We start from the raw sequence: 21,668 nt of genomic DNA, 5'->3' as shown, positions 1-21,668 counted from the left end.
TTTGGTTAGAGAGATTCAAAATTCAATGTATAGATTTCATGTTTAAAATGCAGTCACAATAATCTAAGACTTAAATAGACATATAAAGGAATTCTTTGGACGTAAATGCACAACCAACTGCTCACAATCTACAAACTTAAATATTATCAATACAGAAACTTAAAAATATAAAAACACTTTGTGACTCATTATAGGATCATATTAAAACATGCATTTTTACGAAATTGGACGAAACTCACACACCAGAGCTACTTTATAGGATACAGTTACTAGTATAATAACTCAAGAGCAGTAGTATGTGTGATTGTATGAAAAGAAATAAAACATCTGTATTTTATTAAATACACATATCCTGGTAATTTCATCAGCTGATGTGGTACACAACAAACACATTTCTAAGACGTACACAAAAGCTGATACAAGAACATGGATCACATAACCATGCCCTACCATAATTCCTTAAATAAAACATTTGTATTTGTATAAAATGTCTTTTCTTTAAATAGTTATCACCACAGTAAAAAATTTTCATCTAAAACAAATGATATGTACATAGAATTCTCAAGATTGGAAGAGTTTGTGTGTGTTCGCATCACCATAATCAGATAAAATACTTAGCACCATATCACTAATTTTACCATCATTGAGGTAAAAGTGATGAATTTAAGTACTAATATGAGAATCCCACCGATTATAGTCTTTGTGCTGTGATGAGGTGATAATAAAAACCTCGAAGGGCTTTCAGTTCTTCATGAGTTCCTTGCTCAACGACTCTTCCCTTGTGAATCACAGCTATACTGTCAGCATTCATTATAGTAGATAAACGATGGGCAATCACAACACAGGTGCGACCTTTACTAGCCTTATCCAATGCCTCTTGAACAACCTGTGTCACAAAATAAGAATAGAAAAAAATAATGAAACACAATACCATACAGGAATGATGCTCATGAAACCAAATTGATAAATGAAGTTGGTACAGCAAATGTCACTCACCTTTTCACTTTCTGTATCTAATGCAGAAGTTGCCTCATCCAAGAGTAGGATCTTTGGATTCCGTATCAATGCCCTGGCAATTGCTATCCTTTGTTTCTGCCCACCAGAGAGTTGAGTGCCCCTTTCACCAACCATTGTGTCATAGCCCTATGAAGTGAAAAATCTTTTGAGTCCTTTAATCACATACTCAACTAATACATTACACCAATATTAATACAAATATTTCATTTAAAAAAATTGCATTCGTATCATTTGGTCACTCAACATTAAAACTCAATAAGCAAATACAGGGACAAAATTTCAAATGCAGAAATAACGGGTTTAGTTCAGTTCAATCTAAAGTGAATGTATGTATCCTTTTTCGCAAGTTCAAGAAGGAAACTAAACTTAAGAATGGAATAATCAAAAATTAACATCAGACGTAAGTAATATTCAAAACGCCTTAAAGATGTCACTACTTGTGACGTCAAACACCGGAAAAAACCAGCACTGTCAACTAAAACCAAGGAGGTTGTAAAAATACTGGAGGGGGCACCACTGGTTTTGAGCATTGAGCACAGTGTGGCAGGAATAGGGGTGCTTGGGTAGGATAGTAGGCACGCCTACTTTGGCCAAAACATTGATAATCCCATAAGAGTCAATGCTAACTATTTTGTGATATATTAGGTCCTGATCATTGTTATGTTAAAATAAACTATCGCAAACAAACACAGTAAACCTTTTTTCTATCATTATGGGAAGGCTTCATGAAAATATGCCTCGAATGTCTTTTCCTGAGGAAAAATTATTTTCAATCACCATGGTTCCGCTGTGCAACTAGCTTAGCCGAAAATAACATTTTACAAGTGTAAAATATCCATTCCCCAGCACTTCTACTGGTAATTACTAAGATTACAGCCAATGGAAATCTTACAATAGCGGACCGGTTGCAATAATAGTACAAAAGTATGTACATACAATATATTATCACCACGATATGACTGTATGGACAGTTTAATATACACAGTAGTATGACCAACGATCAGAACACTCTGACGACAATCAAGATGTAATAATTGAATATCCATTCTATAAATCAGAGGCCATAAAAGGAATAGAATATGTACCTGATTATATACGAACACTGTTTGAGACTAAGTCCGAAAATTGTCAAACCAAGATGGCAGAATTCTGACCATGCTTAAAACTCGAATACAGCACCTCCAGATATTTACAACCTTGACTAAAAACTAAAAGTTACATATTTTTTTCATTGAAATCTTAACAACTTTTACGTATTCTCCTGGCGTTTGAGTTAAGTAGATAAGGTAGGGTTAACGCACAGGTAAGTATGAGTGGTGCAGCGGTTCACTCCAATTACTCTGAATTACGCCAAGTTGCAAGATGGTTGGTCACCGTAGCTGACGAAAAGGTATCCAGCGCCCACATCGACTACTGACTGCTATGAATACCGCAAGATAACACTCCAGGGTCAAGGCATCAGAACAACTTATTGGCTTTAAAAATTATAATATTACAGGAGTTTCATGATAGTGCCTCCTGTCGGAAGATTGTTGAACTTCTAGACTCAACAGCTCTATGACCAAAACTACTCGACTCGACATTCGTAATGCTACCCAAATCACTCGAGTCGGGTACCAACTACTCGACTCAACTCAAATTTTCAAGCACTCGCACATCCCTAGCAGAGTTACTTACTGAAAATGCTTTATGTTGAATAAATAACTCTGTAAATTTCACCAGTATAATTATACTCGATCATGTATGATGTGTGGCACAATGTGGTGGAAATCCTCAATTAAAATGGACATAACACAATGTTTTCACAAAATTTTCAGCTAAAAATGTAGTGACAATGAAACATATTGTGCGGTAATATTTTTTATTAAAATAATCGTGCAATGTTTAATGCAATCATTAGAAGTTTACCCAACAGAATTAGTCATAGTCCAATGCTATTTAGTCCAGGAAATGCCACACAACAACCAAACTAGTGAATTTAACTTATAAGTGAAATTTCAAAAGTTTACTTCACTTCATTATTAATGAAATATCCATGGTTATTTCCTTCAATTATTTGACAATAGCTCCACAGTAAATAAAAATAAATTCAAAGAAGATGTAATAACTTAATATTTACCTCAGGTAAACTAGCAATAAAGTCATGAATATTGGCTGTGCGGGCAGCACGCACTATGTCTTCATCTGAAACTGATATCTTGGAAGATGTCAAGCCGCAGATACCATACTCAATGTTTTCTCTAATGCTGCAGTCAAACAATACTGGCTCTTGAGTAACAACACCCATTGAGGCTCTCAAATGAGCCACATTCATGGTTTTTATATCAAAGCCATCCACAAGCTGTAAAGGTAAAAAAAAGGAAATTTCATTAGCATGTCAGAAATACCCTCAGCAATCCCTGTAGATATGTTTACACTAGTGATGGGTCGGTTCGATTCCTCGATTCTTCGATTCCTCGATTCTCGGCCAAGAATCGGAATCGAAAATGAGTACTTGCCAATGTGAAAAATCGATTCCGATTCCAGTGGTACTTCAAACCACAAATTTAAATATGACTGCGTTTCCAACAGTCATTTGAATTTTCGCGCCGCGTTATCGTAACAACAAAACACATTATCTTCTAGGGATTTGCGAGTACTCGAAAGTTCGAGTAGATTCGAGTAGTTGGTACTTGACTCGAGTATTTCGAGTAGCATTGCAAATGTCGAGTGGAATAAGTTACGGTTACATGCCTTTTGAGGCTAGTAGGTCCAGTAGTGTGCCGACAGGAAGCGCTATCATGAAACTCATGTAGTGATACTGTTTTTAAATCCGATAAGTCATTCCAATGCCTTGGCTTGGTAGTTTCAGCTTGCCGAATACACTATAGTTGTCGATTTGGGGGCCGAATATCTTTACGCCAGCCGCGGCATCCGATCGTCTACCGACCCGGCGCACACCGGTCCGAAATCGGAAAAAGCTGGAATCCAGTCCAAAATCACCTTTTTGGGGATAGAGACTTGAAACTTAGCCTTAATACTCATAAATAATTACCAGATATATACTTAAATGCCATTTTACATAAATACGACGCTTAAGTGATGATACAGTGGCCCAAACATGACCAACTTTTCATAACCACACGCGATCTCGTTAACCCTCAAAAATTTTTAAATTTATCCAGGTGGTGTTGCCTTAATATGATTTTTATGGAATAAAAAACGCAATATTCCTTTCACTTGGTGCTTTGTCTATACTTCCAATGACTTTTGAAGATTTTGACTTTCATCTGTCTGGTTTTACAGCGCGAAATGGTCGACCCGTTTTTCACTTAAAATTTGACGTAAAGTAGAAACTATCTTTCGTTTACCAAAAATATAACTCGGAAAATTTGAACCACAATATAAAAAAGAGATTTCTAAAGGGTACTAAGCAGAAATCTTGGAAAAAAACTTATGCGAAAAAGGAAATAAGAGCGGTTTTTCAATCGTGCGCCAAGGCTGAGGTGCCAAGGTGCTGTAAGGCTGAGCCACACGCCGCGGAACTCGGTAACTGAGGCCGATTTTTCAAGCTTTTTAAAATTTTAGTCTTGATAATCGTAATTTAAAGCACGGATAATCGTCTTCATTGACTTAAAAAACTAAACTGAGGGTGTTAAAAAGGGTTACGTATAGATCGACTTGACCATTTAACGCATTACTCGAGTGAAAATACTAAGGATTGAATATTTTTCGGAACCATCCCACCCTTGGATTCGGAGAAATATGGTTCGGGTATTGAAGTGAAGTGAAGAGATTAAGTCGGCATGCTAAAGAGAGAGGAAAATGAACTGTTTCCTCGAAAGGCAACAACCGATACCCTTTTTCCCTCTCCGCCTTCGCAGAGGTGAGTCGCGCGGAAAGAAGTTTTTTCACATCACTAGGCATCTTTTAGCCTTTTTTATTACTGCGTCCGTCCGATGTGATATTCATTGGTAGCGTTTAGTTTCTATCTTGAACTTAAAAAAACAAAGAGTTTTTAAGGTTGATTAAACGACGTGAGAAGTATGGATATTTTTGGCTCCACAAAACTAAAGCTAAGTTCTTTAGTTCATTTACTTGGGCAACTTGAGTTCCATGAGGATTCAAGATCCATGAAGATCGATGATATACTTCAAGTTTCCGAAATCTTGCAATTTTGGGAGGAAAGTACTTTTCCAGTCACACAATTATGTACAAAAGGCAATTTTCTGCAGGCAGTAATACTGTAGCATGGAGACATCAAAACCTGCTGGCTGAGCATGAGCATGTTGGTTTTTCTGATTGAGAATTTGATAGGGCCAAATATTACATGATTTATATAAGTAGTATTTAATCTTAATTATAACTGTAAATATGACTTTACTCAGGGCTCTCCCTTGTAGTTATAAGTGGTATTTTTCTTGGAGCCAATGTCGTCAGAATCGATGGAATCGGTATCGGTAGAATCGGAATCGAAATGTCAGAATCGGAATCGGGATCGGAATCGATAAAATTTTGGAATCGACCCATCACTAGTTTACACACAAACATTCCTTGGTGAATAAGGTCATCGTCCTAGTGAAAAGTGGATATGGGTTTTCCCCTAACTGTACATATGATTATTTGTAGAATTATCAATTGTTCAGTATTATTCTAATACCCAGCGATAACTTGATAAAAACATACACACCTTACCAAAGACATATGTGTATGAATGGAGCTATGCATGTCCCCAGATGCTCATAGATTCATTCATTTACCTGAATTATATAAATGACAAAATTTCCTCAATTTTTTACACAATTCTGCATATTTCAATTCAATATCATCGAGTGCAAGTAATTTGTAGGTATCTTCTATTGAATCAATAATCTGTTGATATTGCACATAATTGTATACTATCCATTCAATCAAAATGACTTGGTGGTTGAAGAGATGAGCAAATGACTAACTAGAGCTCCTATAAATGACACAATTCATAAAATATTCTAATTCATGATTCATCTAAGTGTCTAACTTTAATTTGTTTATACACCATATGGTTATAAAAAATCAACTCGTATAATATTTTATTGCTCAGCAATTACTCTTTCCTCAGATGTAACTATTCTCTATCAAGATGTTAAAAAGAGCAAAAAATCAATCTTAAAGTTTTAAACAAATAAAAGAACTATTTCCAGTTGAGCTGTCCTATTTCCAAGAGGAAAAGGCATTGTAGTAAAAAGAAAAATCTGTGCAGGAGAGAGACAGCTGCATTCAAATACCATTAACTAACAGCATTACTTACCACAACACCATGTTTAGGGTCATAAAATCTCTGAAGCAATGAAATGACAGTGCTCTTCCCACATCCTGAGGCACCGACGAGAGCCAAAGTGCGACCTGGATTGACTGAGAAGTTGAGTCCTCGCAAAACTGACACTTCTGATCGGTTGGGGTAGGAGAAGTAGACATTTTGCAACTCTATGCATCCTTGTATGCTCTGAAACATATTTAGTAAGAAGATTATCAATAAAATTAAATATTTTTTTTCTAAAATAGAAAGATATTGGCAACTCTCACACACATGCCTCTTTTACAATATTTTTTGACAAAATATGGTTATGCTTTAAAAGCCGAGAACCTGAATAGAGAGTATCTTCACATTCAAAAGCAAATACAAGGGCTGTTTTTTCAACCTTCGATTGCTCAGCAAAAACACCATACAAGTGACAGGCGGGTACTGCAAGGATAGGTCAACTGCTAGTCCTCCGGACCACACGCTCAAGTCATTTCCAACCATAAGTTGTTAGTTTAAGGTTAGTGGTAATCTCATTAACCACACTGTTTCAATTGATTACTCTGTCAAGTGTAGACTGTGGAGCAGCAGCCAGAAATTTCTCCAAATGGCTTCAGCATTGACATGTCTTGCCCTTACTGCAGATGAGAGATTTTTTCTATGCAACGTGGCTAGAGATGAGACAGATTTAATAAGCCACTCACGAAACAAAGCAAAAATTGCAACAATGGATGCACCAAAAATCACCAGGCAAACCAAAAAAAATTCCTTTCAACAATCCAACAGGTTATGCTACTGTGCTTTGAATCAAAAAGGTTGCTCAAGGATTTCATGCAGCCGTGAAAACGTAAATGCAGCAGCTCAGTTTGAAACATTACACAGATTCCCATTCAAAATAAGAGACATGCTGACTACTGCATGCGTTCTGATCCATGACAATGCCTGCTATCTCAGCGATGATGCAGCAACTGCCTCAAGAAATTTCAATGGTACATTTTCGATCAGCTGCCTTGCAATGTCAACCTAGTGTCATGTGACTTCAATCTTTACCATGAAATGAAGATGCAGCAAGGAGGGAAGTGTTTTCAAACGAGTGATGAGCTTCACGACAAAGCCTAAGTTCATTGGAAGTCATATATTGGCAGCAACTTCCTATGAAGAAGGTTTAGTAAAGCTTGTCCACACGCACGACCAATTCCATCCCGAGGCAATTAAAATTGAAAGGACACCACAAGTTTAATCAATATTTAGCAATGAAATAATTTTAAATCAATCACTTCATCTTCTGTTCATGACCAATCGGAGGTTGAAAAAAATAGCCATCGTATAAATAAGCAAAGCAATCTACCAGAACCAGAAATAGCCAATTCGAAGAATTACTATTACATCAGCATTACTACCACATAAGTAGAAGCCAAAATTTTATAGCGTGCCAAAAAAACTGCTTATAAGAAAAATGTATACAATAAATCTGAATAAACTCTTATTATTATATAGCTGCACAGGACAATGCAATGGATAATACTTTAACTTAATTGCTCAGGAGTAAAAACCTCAATAACATAGATCGCTACAATGAATCAGTATACATAGAAGGACATAACGGTTTTATTTATCTATAAGTGATACTTTAATTGCTTTATTTTTTTGGTCATCTAAAAGTTCTTGCTGTATATGATAACAATTGCAATTCTCTTTTTAGGTATAACTTATTTACTTGCTAGCTAACTACTCAAGAGTGCAACGATGCTAACTGATATCATTTTTATTCATGGGTTAAAACTGTAGCAGAATCACAACAATTTAAACTGCAAAAAATAGGTTGATGCTTTATTAGCATGCAGGTGTATAGTACTTTCAGCACTGTGCATTTGCCAAACACAGGATCATTCTTTACCAACTAACCTAACCATTCCATACATGAAAAAGGTACAAATGCAATTCACCTTCACAAGTGAATATCTAAGCTGCAATAGTAAATCATTTTAACACTCTCTCAGGGATTTCTCAAGCAGAGAAATGATCCTAGCTTTTTAAAATTTTAGTTATCTGATGAATAATTGTCTCCAGTTTGAGGTGAAAAGCAGCACAATTCTATCTTAAAATTAGCTCACTACAAAGCAAAATCAGGAATGGTTCAACACGATAGCATCCTTCAACTATAACTAATAATCTCCCTCGAGTGACATTAATATTCCTCATTCTACATGGCAACAGCAACTGAGCCCCTCGATCATGGCAACCCACTTTACACCAAAGAATAACGGGTTGCGTATAGCACAGGATGTATCCCTTTTAACTTGAAAAGATCACTTTGGCAGTGGATAAATGCCTTCACCCATTCATAGCTTTTTGAGCTGAGATAACTTCCTAGCTTATCTGCCATAGTCGAAAAAAGTCAACGAACAACTATCGCATATGGAAATGCATAACAATATGTTAAAACAAAATTAAGATGATAGCAAAAACTAAGAAACCAATACATTTGGATTGAAATGAATCCATCATCTGCTTCTCACTTGGGAGCATGAAATGGGCATCTTGAAATGGCAATTAAATTTTGAAAAAATAATCTTTTGTTAGAAATGGCAATACAATTTTTTAAACTATGTGCATTAGAGAGGGCAGCGTAACACTGACAAATGGCAATGACAAAATACAACCCTAATCTTAGAAAATGACTACCATGATGAAGTAACTTCTTAAACTTAACAATCAAACATCATTAATCGTTTACATGAAATACCATGAGAACAAATCCCCAAGACTGGGAATAAAACAGAGGACCTTTGGCTTTCTGGGCCACTCCACACACCACTGCACCATCCAGTTTCCTCAATTCCCACAATAGGAATTTTTTCCTCATGGCAATTCACATAAATTTCACCACCACTCACATAGCACGCTTGAAATATTACACACTATGAAACATGATTCACTAAAGTTTTTCCCAAAATTTCCTCTGGTTTACCAGAAATTTTGGATAACATTTTTTACCGGTTTCACTCCTGTGCATGCACTGGGATCTATGTTGGATTTTTGATCAACCAATTGGAACATGAGCCCAGACGCTAATTTTGCTTTAGTGTAGTCCTGTAAGTATGCAGAGCTTTGGCCAACTGATGCTGCACAAAATGCTAAGGCAAAAAATACTCTGAAATGGATAAATAAAGTTTGAAGGTGTTACCAAACCATACTACGAAAAATGAAATTTGTAGCCACCTGTGGGCATTAAAACATGGAGAATTTGATGCTTAATTTTTATGATTATAACAATTTTTATGTACAAATTTACAACAACAAATTCACATTAAAAATATAAATTTAAAGCATTTAAGCTTGCAAAGCAATTCTAATAAAAAGACAGAAAACACCATATGGCTCAAAAATCAAAATGCAATGCAAGTTTTTGGGCATCTCAAGGCAAGTAATAAGAGATGCCTAACTCAGAGATAAAGCAAATTTGTATTTTCATGCAAGCATATAGAAGTTCTGAATAAATCAAGCACATAAAAAAATACATTTTTCAGCAAATCAAGAAGGTGAAGAGCATAAACTATCTTGGCATTCAAAAATATCCGCATACCAGAAAGCAAATTGTATCATGTTCATAAATTACCCTCATAAAACAATGAAATCAAAATAATTGACAATTCATAATTTCTATATGCACTCCGATAATTCAAGAAATCATGATTGGCTGATAGAAGAATTGAGTGGAGAGTTGCAATAAACTAATATTAGGATTGCTGACCAGTGATAATGATGATGAGTATTAGCAATAATGGTCATCTTTTTAACCAGCCTTCCAAAAGCTTTGTGCAAGACAACCAATTCAGGATTTATAAATTAATCATTGAAAAAATTAATTTCTCCAAGTTATCAGGATAATGGCAGGAGTTATCAAGAGATAGTTGGAAAACCAATTCCATATTGAAACTTTCCTATTGAAAATTCCATATTGAAATTATTGACAGTGCATGATTTTTGAGTGTGCTTCAAAAATCATGCATTTTGAGCAAGCAGAAATCAATTCTTGCAAAAATACCAAGCTACTCATTATTCTCATGACACTACCTCTAATGGGATTGAAATCCCTAGCCCAATAATTCAAGATGCAACAGAATCCTAAAAGCCTGCAAGGACGACATGGACCACAGGAAAAACTCTAGATTGACATGAAATCCATTTGTTGGAAGCCTATTTTAAACTTAAATATATAATATGCTCACGGGTCATGATTGAAAAACATAGAGCTAAGTTTTTAATGTACATGGCTACACATTTATCAATAGCACTCAAAAACTAAAAATAAGTTTGAAGAATGGCTGAGCAAAATTTGAAAGGATTGACTTAATTCCCCTTGTCTACAAAGGGTATGCTCACAACAGTCCAGGGATATCCATTGTTTTATTTCCTAAGCTCATGACATAATTACCCTTATTCTTAACTACTGAATGACATCATAAAAAGTTTGAGACATGCACTTACCTGTAAACATCTGTAGGCTCCATTTCTTCAATTTCAATTAAATAGGCACCAAAGCGAAATGCAGCAGCATACATCATAAAGATAACACCCTGAGAAAAGGCATACACCATTGCATAGATGTATGTTTGCTTCTTAGCTTCCCTGTTTGATTAAAAGAAGGGGATAATCTAATGTTAAAAATAGAAGGCAAAACATTTTATTTCCATTGCAAAGCAATCACTGATGCATTTAGTACATATATAATTTTTATCTATGATCAAATCAGGATATCCAGCCAATCAAAGCAGAAAAATTCATATACATCTACACCTACATAATACCTCGCAAGCTGCCTAAAAGGTGTGTGGCAGGGGGTGTTAGGACACCAGCCGTTTACACATAAGGAAGTGCTCTAAAGAAATTATGACTAGCATTTATCAAAGTCCATTATGATTCGGGAAAAATGAATTCCCATATCTATCCATTCGGCAAAACATCTCTATTTATCGCTTCTATCAGACCTGGAAATATAGTGGAGCTCTAATATTATGTTCTCTATGTTGCTCTTAAAGATATCCATCTCAATTGTTCAAGCAATCTAAGACTAGTGCGCAGCCTCCGAGTCTCCAGCAGCTCCCAGCCTAATTTGCTTAACATCTGGGTAACGCTGTCTGTACGCCCACAACAGTTTTTGACAGACCGCCCAGCCTTCCTTTGAATTTTATTCAGTTTGCAGATTAAGTCTCTCACAAATCGACAGGTCGACTCCACTGCCTCAGGCAAGACAAATTACAGTTATTCCAAAACCACTCCTGTCAATAACCCTTTTTGGTGGAATTCCAGGCACCTGTGATTGCTTGGCTAGAGCATAACAAACAAAACAGATCGATCATTAGGGTTTTTCTCTCTCTTTAACTCTTGCACAATCTTGAACATAGCCACACCATGGCGCATCTAGTTTCATGCCCACTAGCAGAACCGCTTGTGGAAATTTGATGAAAATACACAGTGGCACTCATGAGACTTGGTTATAAGACCCACCAAATCCCCACTTTTCTATGTAAGACCTACATGATTCCCACCTAATATCCAGATGGGATTCATGTTACATCTACCAAATTTCCACAGCCACCTAACATTTATATGCTACGGTGGATCCTCAATGAATCCACGTTGATTTGCAAACCTGTTCTCACCAGGAATGAGTCAGCTGGTTGTTAATTTTTGCAAAACACAAAGATTATCTCATATACTTTTCTGTGTAAGTGTTAAATAGGGTAAAAAGTACTTGCCTGTATGGAGTTTTCAGTTTATCCATGTACAACTTATTAAAAACATCCTCTTTGCCAAGTGCTTGGACAGTTTTAACATTTTGAATACATTCTGAGGCAACCTAAAAAGAAAAGATATTATACACCTCATTAGTAAGATAGTTTTCCATAATGTATGAAAAATATAAGAAAGGTAATTATACTGACCCTTCCAGCATCCTCCATTAAGTCAGCATCACGACGCTGGTTCCGTCGCAAGACCATGGTCTGATGATAAGAAGCTATGGCAATAAGTGGTACACCGACCATTAGTAGCATTGCTAGCTTCCATCCATATATAAAAGCTATTGACAATGCACAAATCAAAGTGACCATTGAGCTTATAACAGTACCAGCACGAAGACCAGCAGCCTGAAATATCAGAAGAAACAAAGAGTCAGCAGAACTGATAGCTTCAAATACACTTTGGACCTCATACAATTAGCATAATGTACACTGGGAAATAAAAATTAGGTATCATATGACTTCACTGTACTCACTGCTTTGACAAATGGGGCATCTCTAGCCAGTCTTGTGATTAGCTTTCCAGCAGAATAAGTTTCCATGTCAAACCATCCAACAGGCTGCCTCAAAATGTTGATGAAAGCCAAGAGTCTAAGCCTCATGATTAGCTTCTCCGCAGCCAGGCACATGAATATCAACTATGAAAAGAAATCAGTATGTAGTGTGCAGTTCAAGGATTATGCTTAATGTAATGAAAATTCAAATGCAATTCACACTGTAAAGATCATAGATATACAGTTCACAATCAAAAATATAAATGAAAAATATTATAATGAAACCCATTTAAAGAGAAAGTAAAAATGATTTTTCAACATATTATAAGAAAGATTAATCAAGATAAGAGTAGTATGTAACTTTCAATTACTTATGACAAAGAACTGATATGAGATAAGCATTCTGAGAATGAATTCCCAAACTGCTAGGACTCAAACCATAAATATCAAAGGAACAATATTTGAAGTTTAAATAAGATGATCAAAAGTGATTGCTCCAGCAAGCAATATTAGCTTGTTCAATAATTTGGTATACATATTTCCTTAGGCAATAATGGCATTAAAGCTGACGAGGGGAATCTCTATCAGAGTAGATAAGGTAATCCTGATTTTTGAGACAAGTTGATTTATCAATACTCCCTTTTTAACTTTTTACTAGTTATTTAACATAGTCTGGCAAAAAATGCTACTACGTGATAGTTTGGCTTTAAAAAATTCAACTTCATGGAACTGAAATAAAATATGATTGTAATCACTTTTCATGGGCTTTACAATACCTATAAATTAATAATTATCTATGTTTATTAGAAAAAAATGACTGCAAGTGGATATCTATGACATGAACGTCCTCAACTGTCAAAGGGTTACATACAGCAGCCAACTTTGTCTCCGATCAGGTTCTTACTTGGTGTAAACTGAATTGCCTTAATCTCAATGTCACAAAATCCCAACTTATTTACTTCTCTAATTTCAACAAAACCCCTAGTTTGCTTAATGTTGACCTAAATGGAACATGTATTCCACAGGTTGACGACACCATGTTTCTGGGAATGAATATCGATGCGCATCTTTCCTGGGAAAAACTTGTCTCTAATCTAGCTGGTCATCTTAGCTCTAAGTGTTTCCTAATCAGATCAATTAGATCCACTGTATCCATTGATGTTCTTCTAATTATTTACTATGGGGAATTCTACCCCCATTTACTATACACCATTCTACACTGGGGCTCTTCACCCCATGCAGTGACCATTTTTAAAATCCAAAAAAGAGCTATACGTTTGATTGCAAACAAACCATGTAGAACCCCATGTCGCCCTTTGTTTAAATGTCTCCGCGTGCTACCCATTCCCTGTGTCTACATACTTTCTGTTTTATTATATGCCAAGTCAAACTTTAAGGACTTTGCGCTAAACTCGGATATTCATAACCAGGGTACTAGGCAGCAGGGAGACTTGCATATCCCATTTGTACGTACTAAGAAAGCTATCTGTGGCTTTAAAACAATGACTCTAAGGCTTTATAACAAGCTTCCGAAGAACCTAAAAGCTCCCATGAGTTTGTCGACCTTCAAAACGAAGTGTAAAAACTTTTTATTATCCAATTGTTTCTACTCAGTTGATGAATATTTATCTTTGTAACTGCCTTTGTATTTAAACTGCCATTTTGTATATAACTTGATTTTGTATTCATGACGTGCCATATACAATGTATGTACAATACTTGTCGTCTGGCAAATTAATAAATTATTATTATTATTATTATTATGACTTCATTATTGATTTCCTCCTTACTGACATTATTTTGAATTATTCTCGTTTCTTTATTATTATAATTATTCTTTGAGTTGTACTAGTTTCCCAATAAAAAGGTAAGCACAGGTTTTGTCAATATGTATAAGATGAGAAGAGATGAAATGCATAAATTATTTCTTACTTGAATTGCAAAACCAGTGCCGGACAGAAATGCCAAAACCATGAACATCCCAGTCCAAAAAAGTGCAGCCTGTTTTAGGGCCTCCCCTGTCAAGGTAAATGTCTGAAAGATAGGAACAAAACTAAAATCAGTTCTTGCTTCACACACTTTTCAATCTTTGTACATATGCAATAACAATAAACCCACATTGTACAGTCACCACAGAATATGAATTTCCATTTGCTTGGAAAAGATTTGGACTTTCTTACAGCCAACCCTTCCATCAAGAGTAACCCCTCATTCTCAATGAGTAACTGTCAGAAGGGGAAAATAAATGATGGAAATTACATTTAATAGCAATTTTCTTTGTAAATTAATGAGGAGGAGAGGATAAGAAAAAACACAATATCACAACAAGCTCAAGCCAGCGCGAGCAGTTCTCTCTGCCACAGCTTCCTCACCAAGGGCACTGGAGCAGAGGCACAAAGCAATTTTTGAAGAAGGATTACTATTACAAAGATGGTGACATTTTCCTAAGTAGAACACAACATCTAGAGCTTTGCCAGTTCTCAGATTTCTGGTAGGCTACAAAGTCTAACAGGAAGACAAAAGGAGTTTCGCTGTGAATTTAAATACGGGCAGACCAAACACTATCAGCATTCGGTGGTGGAGGCTTGAGCAACTCAATCACACTTCTCAAAGTCTCGAAGAAAAATTTACATGGATTGCTGAAGCATGCTAGTTCATCTAAGATTTTTGGTGTCTTTCCAAGGCCTTGGTACAATCAGAAAACCATAAATGAAGTAGTTGATATAAAATTCAGTGAAGCTACCAGGAGTTAATACTTCCACATTGGCTGGAAACTTCGCAAATTGTCCACGGTGGGCAGGGAAGGTCAGAAGGAGATCAGCATGAGGATATAGATAGTTTAGGGTTCAATTCATTCAGTGTACACTAAGTGCAAAAAATCCACAAATTTAAAAAGCATTTTCCAAGACTGAAACATGATCCTGATTTCACATCAGGTGTTCCATCACTTGAACTACAAAGGCATATTCTTCTTTGGCAAACTTTTTTTCAGTCAAGGAAAATGATTTTCCCTCAGACAAATTTTGGCTAGTACATGCACCAGTGAGTGACTCCATAAAGGTACACTGCTGGTTAGTAAGCAGCTACATCCTTGAATAACATACAGTGAAACCTCGATATAACGACACCCCACGGTGCACTAATAAACACTCGCTATAGCGAATTGTCGCTTTACCGGAGGTGGAGCAAATGATAGCCAATATACCTGTTGCGAACAGATATACAGGAACAGGAGTGGTGCGGCGACAGATAAACATCCATCCGATAAACGTAAGCATAAATCCAGACGAAAGGCGATGTTTTTTTGCATCACTAAATTTCCTTACTCAAATAACGACTAACTATTCAAACAATTTATAAGCGCCGCACTGAATAAAAATCATGCAAAGCATTGTTTCGTCATCATTATATTTATCGAATGACAGTTTACCACATAAATTTAGACTGAGCACTCCATTAACTTCATTTCTAACAGATCGCCAGCAATTACAGAGGTTAAGGAGTCTTCATGAAAGTCTTCTGGCGGTGAAACCCTCGCTATGGCGAGAGCCAACACCGAAAGGGTCTCGTAAAAACGAATTTTTTAACACGCTTATTATAGGGTCAATTGACGGTGCATCGGCTATCTCTCGTAATAGCGGGGGTGTCGCTATGGCCCGTACTCGCTTTAACGAGGTTCCACTGTAATCTATATTTTAGCTTGAAAAGTTTAAAGTTTGGCCAGATAAAAGGCACTATCATACTTAAAACTGTAAGAAACAAACTTTTCCACAACCATTTTCACTTGCCATTAATAAGAGACACAATATTTGAAGGAGATATACAACCTTCTTTGCCAATGCCCTTGAACACACTTAATCTTATTCTAAGGCATTTCAGAAAATGCCAAGATGTTATATTTTTACAGATTTCTTTCATTTATGGAAATCTAAACTACTATGATTTATTTATATAGATGACATAATAAATGACTTATTAACTCAAACTGATGTACTTACAGAGAAAATTTCACCGTAAAAGTAAGCAAATACAGGCATTATGGAGCCGCATATAGCACAGCCAAAGAGTCCCAAAGCAAGGCTGGGCCATTCCGGAGAATTCAGTTTAAACAACCGCCAAACACTCACATCCACACTTTTAGCCTGAGAAAAAATAAAATTAGTTTGCAATGAGAGAAATGAGAAGATTTTGGATTCAATAATTACACAATTATTAATTGTAAAATCACTATGAGAATTTAAAAAAATATCACCCATGCATGACCACTGCATGAACAACAACACCACCAAATATCCTAAAGAATGCAACCTATTAAACTGATTAGCCAATTCTTGTCAATTGAGGATGATTAGATGCCTGATACAAGAGAAATAATTTTTCTGCGATGATATGATCAGCCTCAAGAACTCAACATCTCATCAGATGAAATAGAAATTATTTTCATATGTAACCAAATTATTAACAGCATCAAGTTATAAAAGCTATCTAAAAACACTTCAAGATAGTAAGAAAGCAATATGTTACCTTTTCCACTTCTTCCTGTAGCTTGTCAAGTTCAGGGTCACCATGTAGAGATCCAGCAATTGATAATGAGCTTCGATTAGTACTATTTCTCTTTCTTTCAGATGGACTACTAATACCCTTTTCCGCATCATAAGACTCTTGGCTGAAAAAAAAATTGCTTAATTTATGTCAGGTCAATTTAGGAGGAGTAAAAAAATATTTTTTGTCAAATGCTTAACGACAAGGAGAAATTTAAAATATATATCAAGCACTTTGCCAACTTACCGGTTGAAAGACTTTTCATTCAAGTCTTCGACAGCATTATCAGACATTTGATTTTCTTCTTCTTCAATCGCAGCCTGAGTCATGACAAGGCTATAATACAATCCAGAGAGAGCCATCAACTCCTGATGGGAGCCAGACTCGACCACAACCCCATTCTTCATGGCATATATCACATCTGCATCGCGCACAGTTGATAGTCTGTGTGCTACCACTATGGTAGTGCGGCCGTACATTGCCTAAGGATTAAATGTAAACTATACTTCAAAACACGTACTTTATGCATAAATATTGCATGCATCAGATTATCAAATGACATAACTTTATTTGCAAAAAGTAGTTCAATATTTGGAACTAACATAATTATGCACTATAATAAAAAAAGCTTATCATATTCATTGCCTGTGAAACCAATATAAACCTTGCTGGTATCACTCAAGAAGTAAAACTGTACTCAAGAAGTAACTGTATTCCTGAGACGCAGAGGGCCTACGACTACTGGGAGGGAATGAAGTCATTGTGTTGAGATTCTATAGCGGACCCTTTTATGCATTGATGCTATCCATACGCAACTCGACCACAGCTCCATTTCTCCCCCGTGAATACCGATAACCTTGAAGGCTTTAGCGTAGACCCTCTACCTGGAAGTCATTTGCCCGGTAACCTATGACGGCAAAAATTACGTCTCAAACCATATTGCTTAAAAAAACTTATTTCCACTAGCTTCACGCTTAATTAATGATCTAAAATAACTATTGTCATTCTATCAAGGACACGAGAAAATTATTCCGGTAGGCCAGCTATCTGGACCCAATGAAGAGTAATGCTTTTGGCCAATGCACAGCAATGGATTTCGATTAATATATTTAAAAAAAATAAGATTTGAGGCAAGCAGTACTGTTAATACGCGCAAAATGATAGCAATATCGTGTGTTCTTAGCGCAAGTTCACCTTTTATCGTGAGAGTGTTAAAGTTTTTGATTAGGCTACACTAGGCCAAGGAACCCATTTGTGTTATATCGAAATTGCGCTATACGAGGCATGGGTGTATGCAAAACAAATCACATGAATCCAAGAGATTGCCAGTGGTACTAAAGCCTAACGTTCTTCAAAAGAGGAACCATACAAAAACTAGTATTTGTTTATCAGTAATAGCTACTAAGTGGTATACATGACTGTTTGTGCAGTGATGGACAAATGGATATCTGGAGCCTTAGCAACAATAAGAGAAATGACATCTTGAGTGAAGAGGATGCACATTGTCTGCAATCTGGTAAATTTCTTTTTTTTTTTAAGTGAATTTTCCAACTAAATTAGCTCAATTTCTACTAAGTCACCTTGAGACACTAATCTTGCATGCATGTAATTCATTGTTTGTGAAATACAATGAGTTATTTTTTCATTTAAAAACCCTCTTTCAAAAAGGCATGGAAAAGATATACAAAACCAAAAAATGATAGACCAATACATATAATAATGTACTGTCTTTGCATAATTCACCTTTTCAAGGGCCTGCTGCACAACACCCTCACTTTGGGTGTCCAAAGCTGAAGTGGCTTCATCCAGGAGCAAAACTTTTGGATCACGAACTAGAGCCCTTGCTATGGCTATACGCTGCTTCTGTCCTCCTGACAACTGAGCTCCTCGGTCTCCAACAAGAGTGTCATAACCCTAGTTATGAAAAAGGTAAGGATTACCAAAGGGGTATGCGCATGTACCAGACACTACACTTACTATAAAGAGAGACTATGATCATAAACAAATAAATGAATCCAAATCCATAAGTAACAGAGAAGTGCATGCAAGCAGACATGCATTAGCAAAAATGTACAATATATAAGATTGCACACATTTCCAAAGCACTGCATGAAACAGACTTAGTACACAGTCACATGCACAGGTGCAGAAAAACACCAAGGTGAAATTCGCCATTAAAAAAGCCACATGATTTTTTCATGAGGAATTTCACCCTTGGTGTTGCATTAATTAATTTTGTGCTCAGATTAATGAGAAAATTAGTCAAGGATATTCTATACAGACTAAAAATAATTGAACCAAAATATTGCAACAAATACTCAGCTGAAAGTAATACAAACTCTAATCTAAAAATGTTAAACAAAAGTTAAAATAAAAAGAGTAATTATAGAGCTTTCAAGAATTATACACAAAGTAAGCATGTGAAAAGCAATAAAATGAGAACATACCTCCTTGGTACAGTAAAGGAATGTTAGGAGATTGGCATTTTTTAATTTGATTGAGATTAAAATCCATTTTGAGTTCTAGTTTAAAATTCCAGTCTCAAAAAATTGAGTATCAAAGTACAAAACAAATATACAGTAAATTTATTCTGCTTGGTAATCAGCAACTTCAAATTTGCCACATGGTGTAGATTTTGACAGGGTTCAAATAAAAAGGGCAGTAAAAGGCTATCTACCAAGCATTTCGAGTTTGAACCCTGATACTCCTCCCCCACTTGTTATGGCTACTTGACTTTAGCTGATTCACAACTAAAGCTGAAGTACTTACCAATGGGAGGGCTGTGATAAAACTGTGAGCATTTGCCAACTCTGCAGCCTTGTGAAGCTCTTCTATTGTCACATTTTCCCTGCCATAGCGAATATTCTCAGCAATTGTAGCACCAAACAAAACAGGTTCTTGAGGTACAACACCTATTTGACTGCGTAGCCAATGGAGGTTCAGAGAGCGAACATCAATACCATCTAAACAGATCTAGAAAAGAAATGAACACATATATGCCAAAAGTAGTAACAGGTAATTCATAGTTTACAGTCACCTCACTATCAATATGTAACCACTTTTAATTCACATGGTTAACCATGAAAAGATTATTTTTCACCTTCTGAACAGTGGGAAGTGTTCCTTGTGTCAGTGACCAGTAATCATATAGGATAAAAAGGACTCCCACAAAAATGTATACTTTGGGAAAGGGAGAGGAATGTAACCAGGCATGAGGATAGAAACTCAGTGGTACAATTGAAAGCCAGTGATTTCCTATTGACTCGATATTGTTGAGATGAGCACATGAGTTGAAATGGATTTTCAAGTTAGTCAATCACCTTACAGCCAATGTAAACCAAAATCAAATTGATAGAAGAGATTTCAAAAAGCTAAATATACAATTAATTATTGCTTAATACCTTAACATCACGGTAGCAAACTATGGTCACCAAGGGGCAGCTGGAAATGAGAGGCAACCAAAAGAGAGACAACCATTCATGATGATTTTTAGTAGTTCGCACCTTTGTTCCTATATCATGCTTTCCATGCACCTTTTTTACTATTTTAATTGAAATATTTCCTAATTTTAGGACAATTGGATGGTAAAGTGACTGTGCATGAATGCTAACTACCATTTTGGTTGATTTTACTTTTAACACTTCACCCATTTACTGAAAACCATAGCATTTTCCCCAAGTCCTCTTTCCCACTGAGTAACAACGTCTCCAAAAACGTCTCTGGATAGGTTAAAGTAATACACAAAGTCTTGGATGTAAAAGACACCCTCAATGACCTTTCTCATGTTATACTTGGATGTTCTATTGACACAATTGTGACATGTCAGACAAAAAGGAAAGCAATTTTTCTTAGAGTGAACCTCTCTCTTCTTATTGCTACAGTAGGTCCTCCACGAATGGACAAAATGCATTTCAAGACCCTGTTCGTAAGTTGAATTTGTTTAGGAAAACCTAAGCAAGGCAACGAAATGTGTAGTTATCCTAAAGAATGCAAAACTGCATCACAATATTGCGTTAAATCACGATGGTGACAAACTGATCTAGCTACGTGTGCCACGTGCTTGGAACCGAAAAATTTCAAATGTGAAGGGAAGGAAAACCATACGAAACGCTTTGCAGTTCCTGAATTCACAATGGTTTAATTGATACTTAATAATTGATGATACTCATTGTCATAAATATCACTTGATACAAATGAATCCCCTCCCTCCAAGGCTATATGGGCTCCCAAAAATCCATAAAACAAACACTCCCATACGACCAGTGGTTTCCGGTGTTGGATCACCAGTACACAAACTTTTGCATAGGATTAATCACCTCTACCACCAGCTCACAAAGTTTACCCCTAAATTCAGCATAAAAAACTCTATTGTACTTGCCGAAATACTTAAAGTTATCAAGATACCTAGGAATGCAAAACTAATTTCCTTTGACATCAAATACCTTTTCACTTCCATACCCGTGAATGAAGCCTTAGAAATGGCTATAAATATCCTTAATGATTCACAAGAAAACCCAGTAGCCATGTGTAAAACAAAATTACTTTCTTTTTAAC

The 21,668-nt window shown here is 36.1% G+C and overlaps 1 protein-coding gene across 3 annotated transcripts in view; it reads right to left on the bottom strand.

Annotated features, from left to right (window-relative positions):
* LOC124159236 (ATP-dependent translocase ABCB1-like) overlaps positions 1 to 21,668 on the bottom strand; it is an 80,360-nt gene continuing 58,692 nt past the window's right edge. For all 3 annotated transcript variants that reach the window (XM_046534904.1, XM_046534905.1, XM_046534906.1), the window contains 15 exons: positions 19,884 to 20,087; positions 18,858 to 19,028; positions 17,361 to 17,596; positions 17,097 to 17,238; positions 16,571 to 16,714; positions 14,505 to 14,606; positions 12,555 to 12,716; positions 12,223 to 12,426; positions 12,037 to 12,137; positions 10,766 to 10,906; positions 9,272 to 9,428; positions 6,284 to 6,478; positions 3,137 to 3,358; positions 997 to 1,143; positions 1 to 886 (listed from right to left, as the gene is read on the bottom strand). In XM_046534904.1, coding sequence (XP_046390860.1) covers positions 692 to 886; positions 997 to 1,143; positions 3,137 to 3,358; positions 6,284 to 6,478; positions 9,272 to 9,428; positions 10,766 to 10,906; positions 12,037 to 12,137; positions 12,223 to 12,426; positions 12,555 to 12,716; positions 14,505 to 14,606; positions 16,571 to 16,714; positions 17,097 to 17,238; positions 17,361 to 17,596; positions 18,858 to 19,028; positions 19,884 to 20,087 — 2,523 coding nt within the window. In that variant the 3' untranslated portion in view covers positions 1 to 691. The remainder of the gene's footprint in view (positions 887 to 996; positions 1,144 to 3,136; positions 3,359 to 6,283; positions 6,479 to 9,271; positions 9,429 to 10,765; positions 10,907 to 12,036; positions 12,138 to 12,222; positions 12,427 to 12,554; positions 12,717 to 14,504; positions 14,607 to 16,570; positions 16,715 to 17,096; positions 17,239 to 17,360; positions 17,597 to 18,857; positions 19,029 to 19,883; positions 20,088 to 21,668) is intronic.

The sequence above is a fragment of the Ischnura elegans genome, chromosome 5 (genome assembly GCF_921293095.1).
Source record: "Ischnura elegans chromosome 5, ioIscEleg1.1, whole genome shotgun sequence".
NCBI lineage: Eukaryota > Metazoa > Arthropoda > Insecta > Odonata > Coenagrionidae > Ischnura > Ischnura elegans.
Note: the sequence above shows the minus strand (reverse complement) of the source record. Positions and strands in the feature narration are given on the sequence as shown.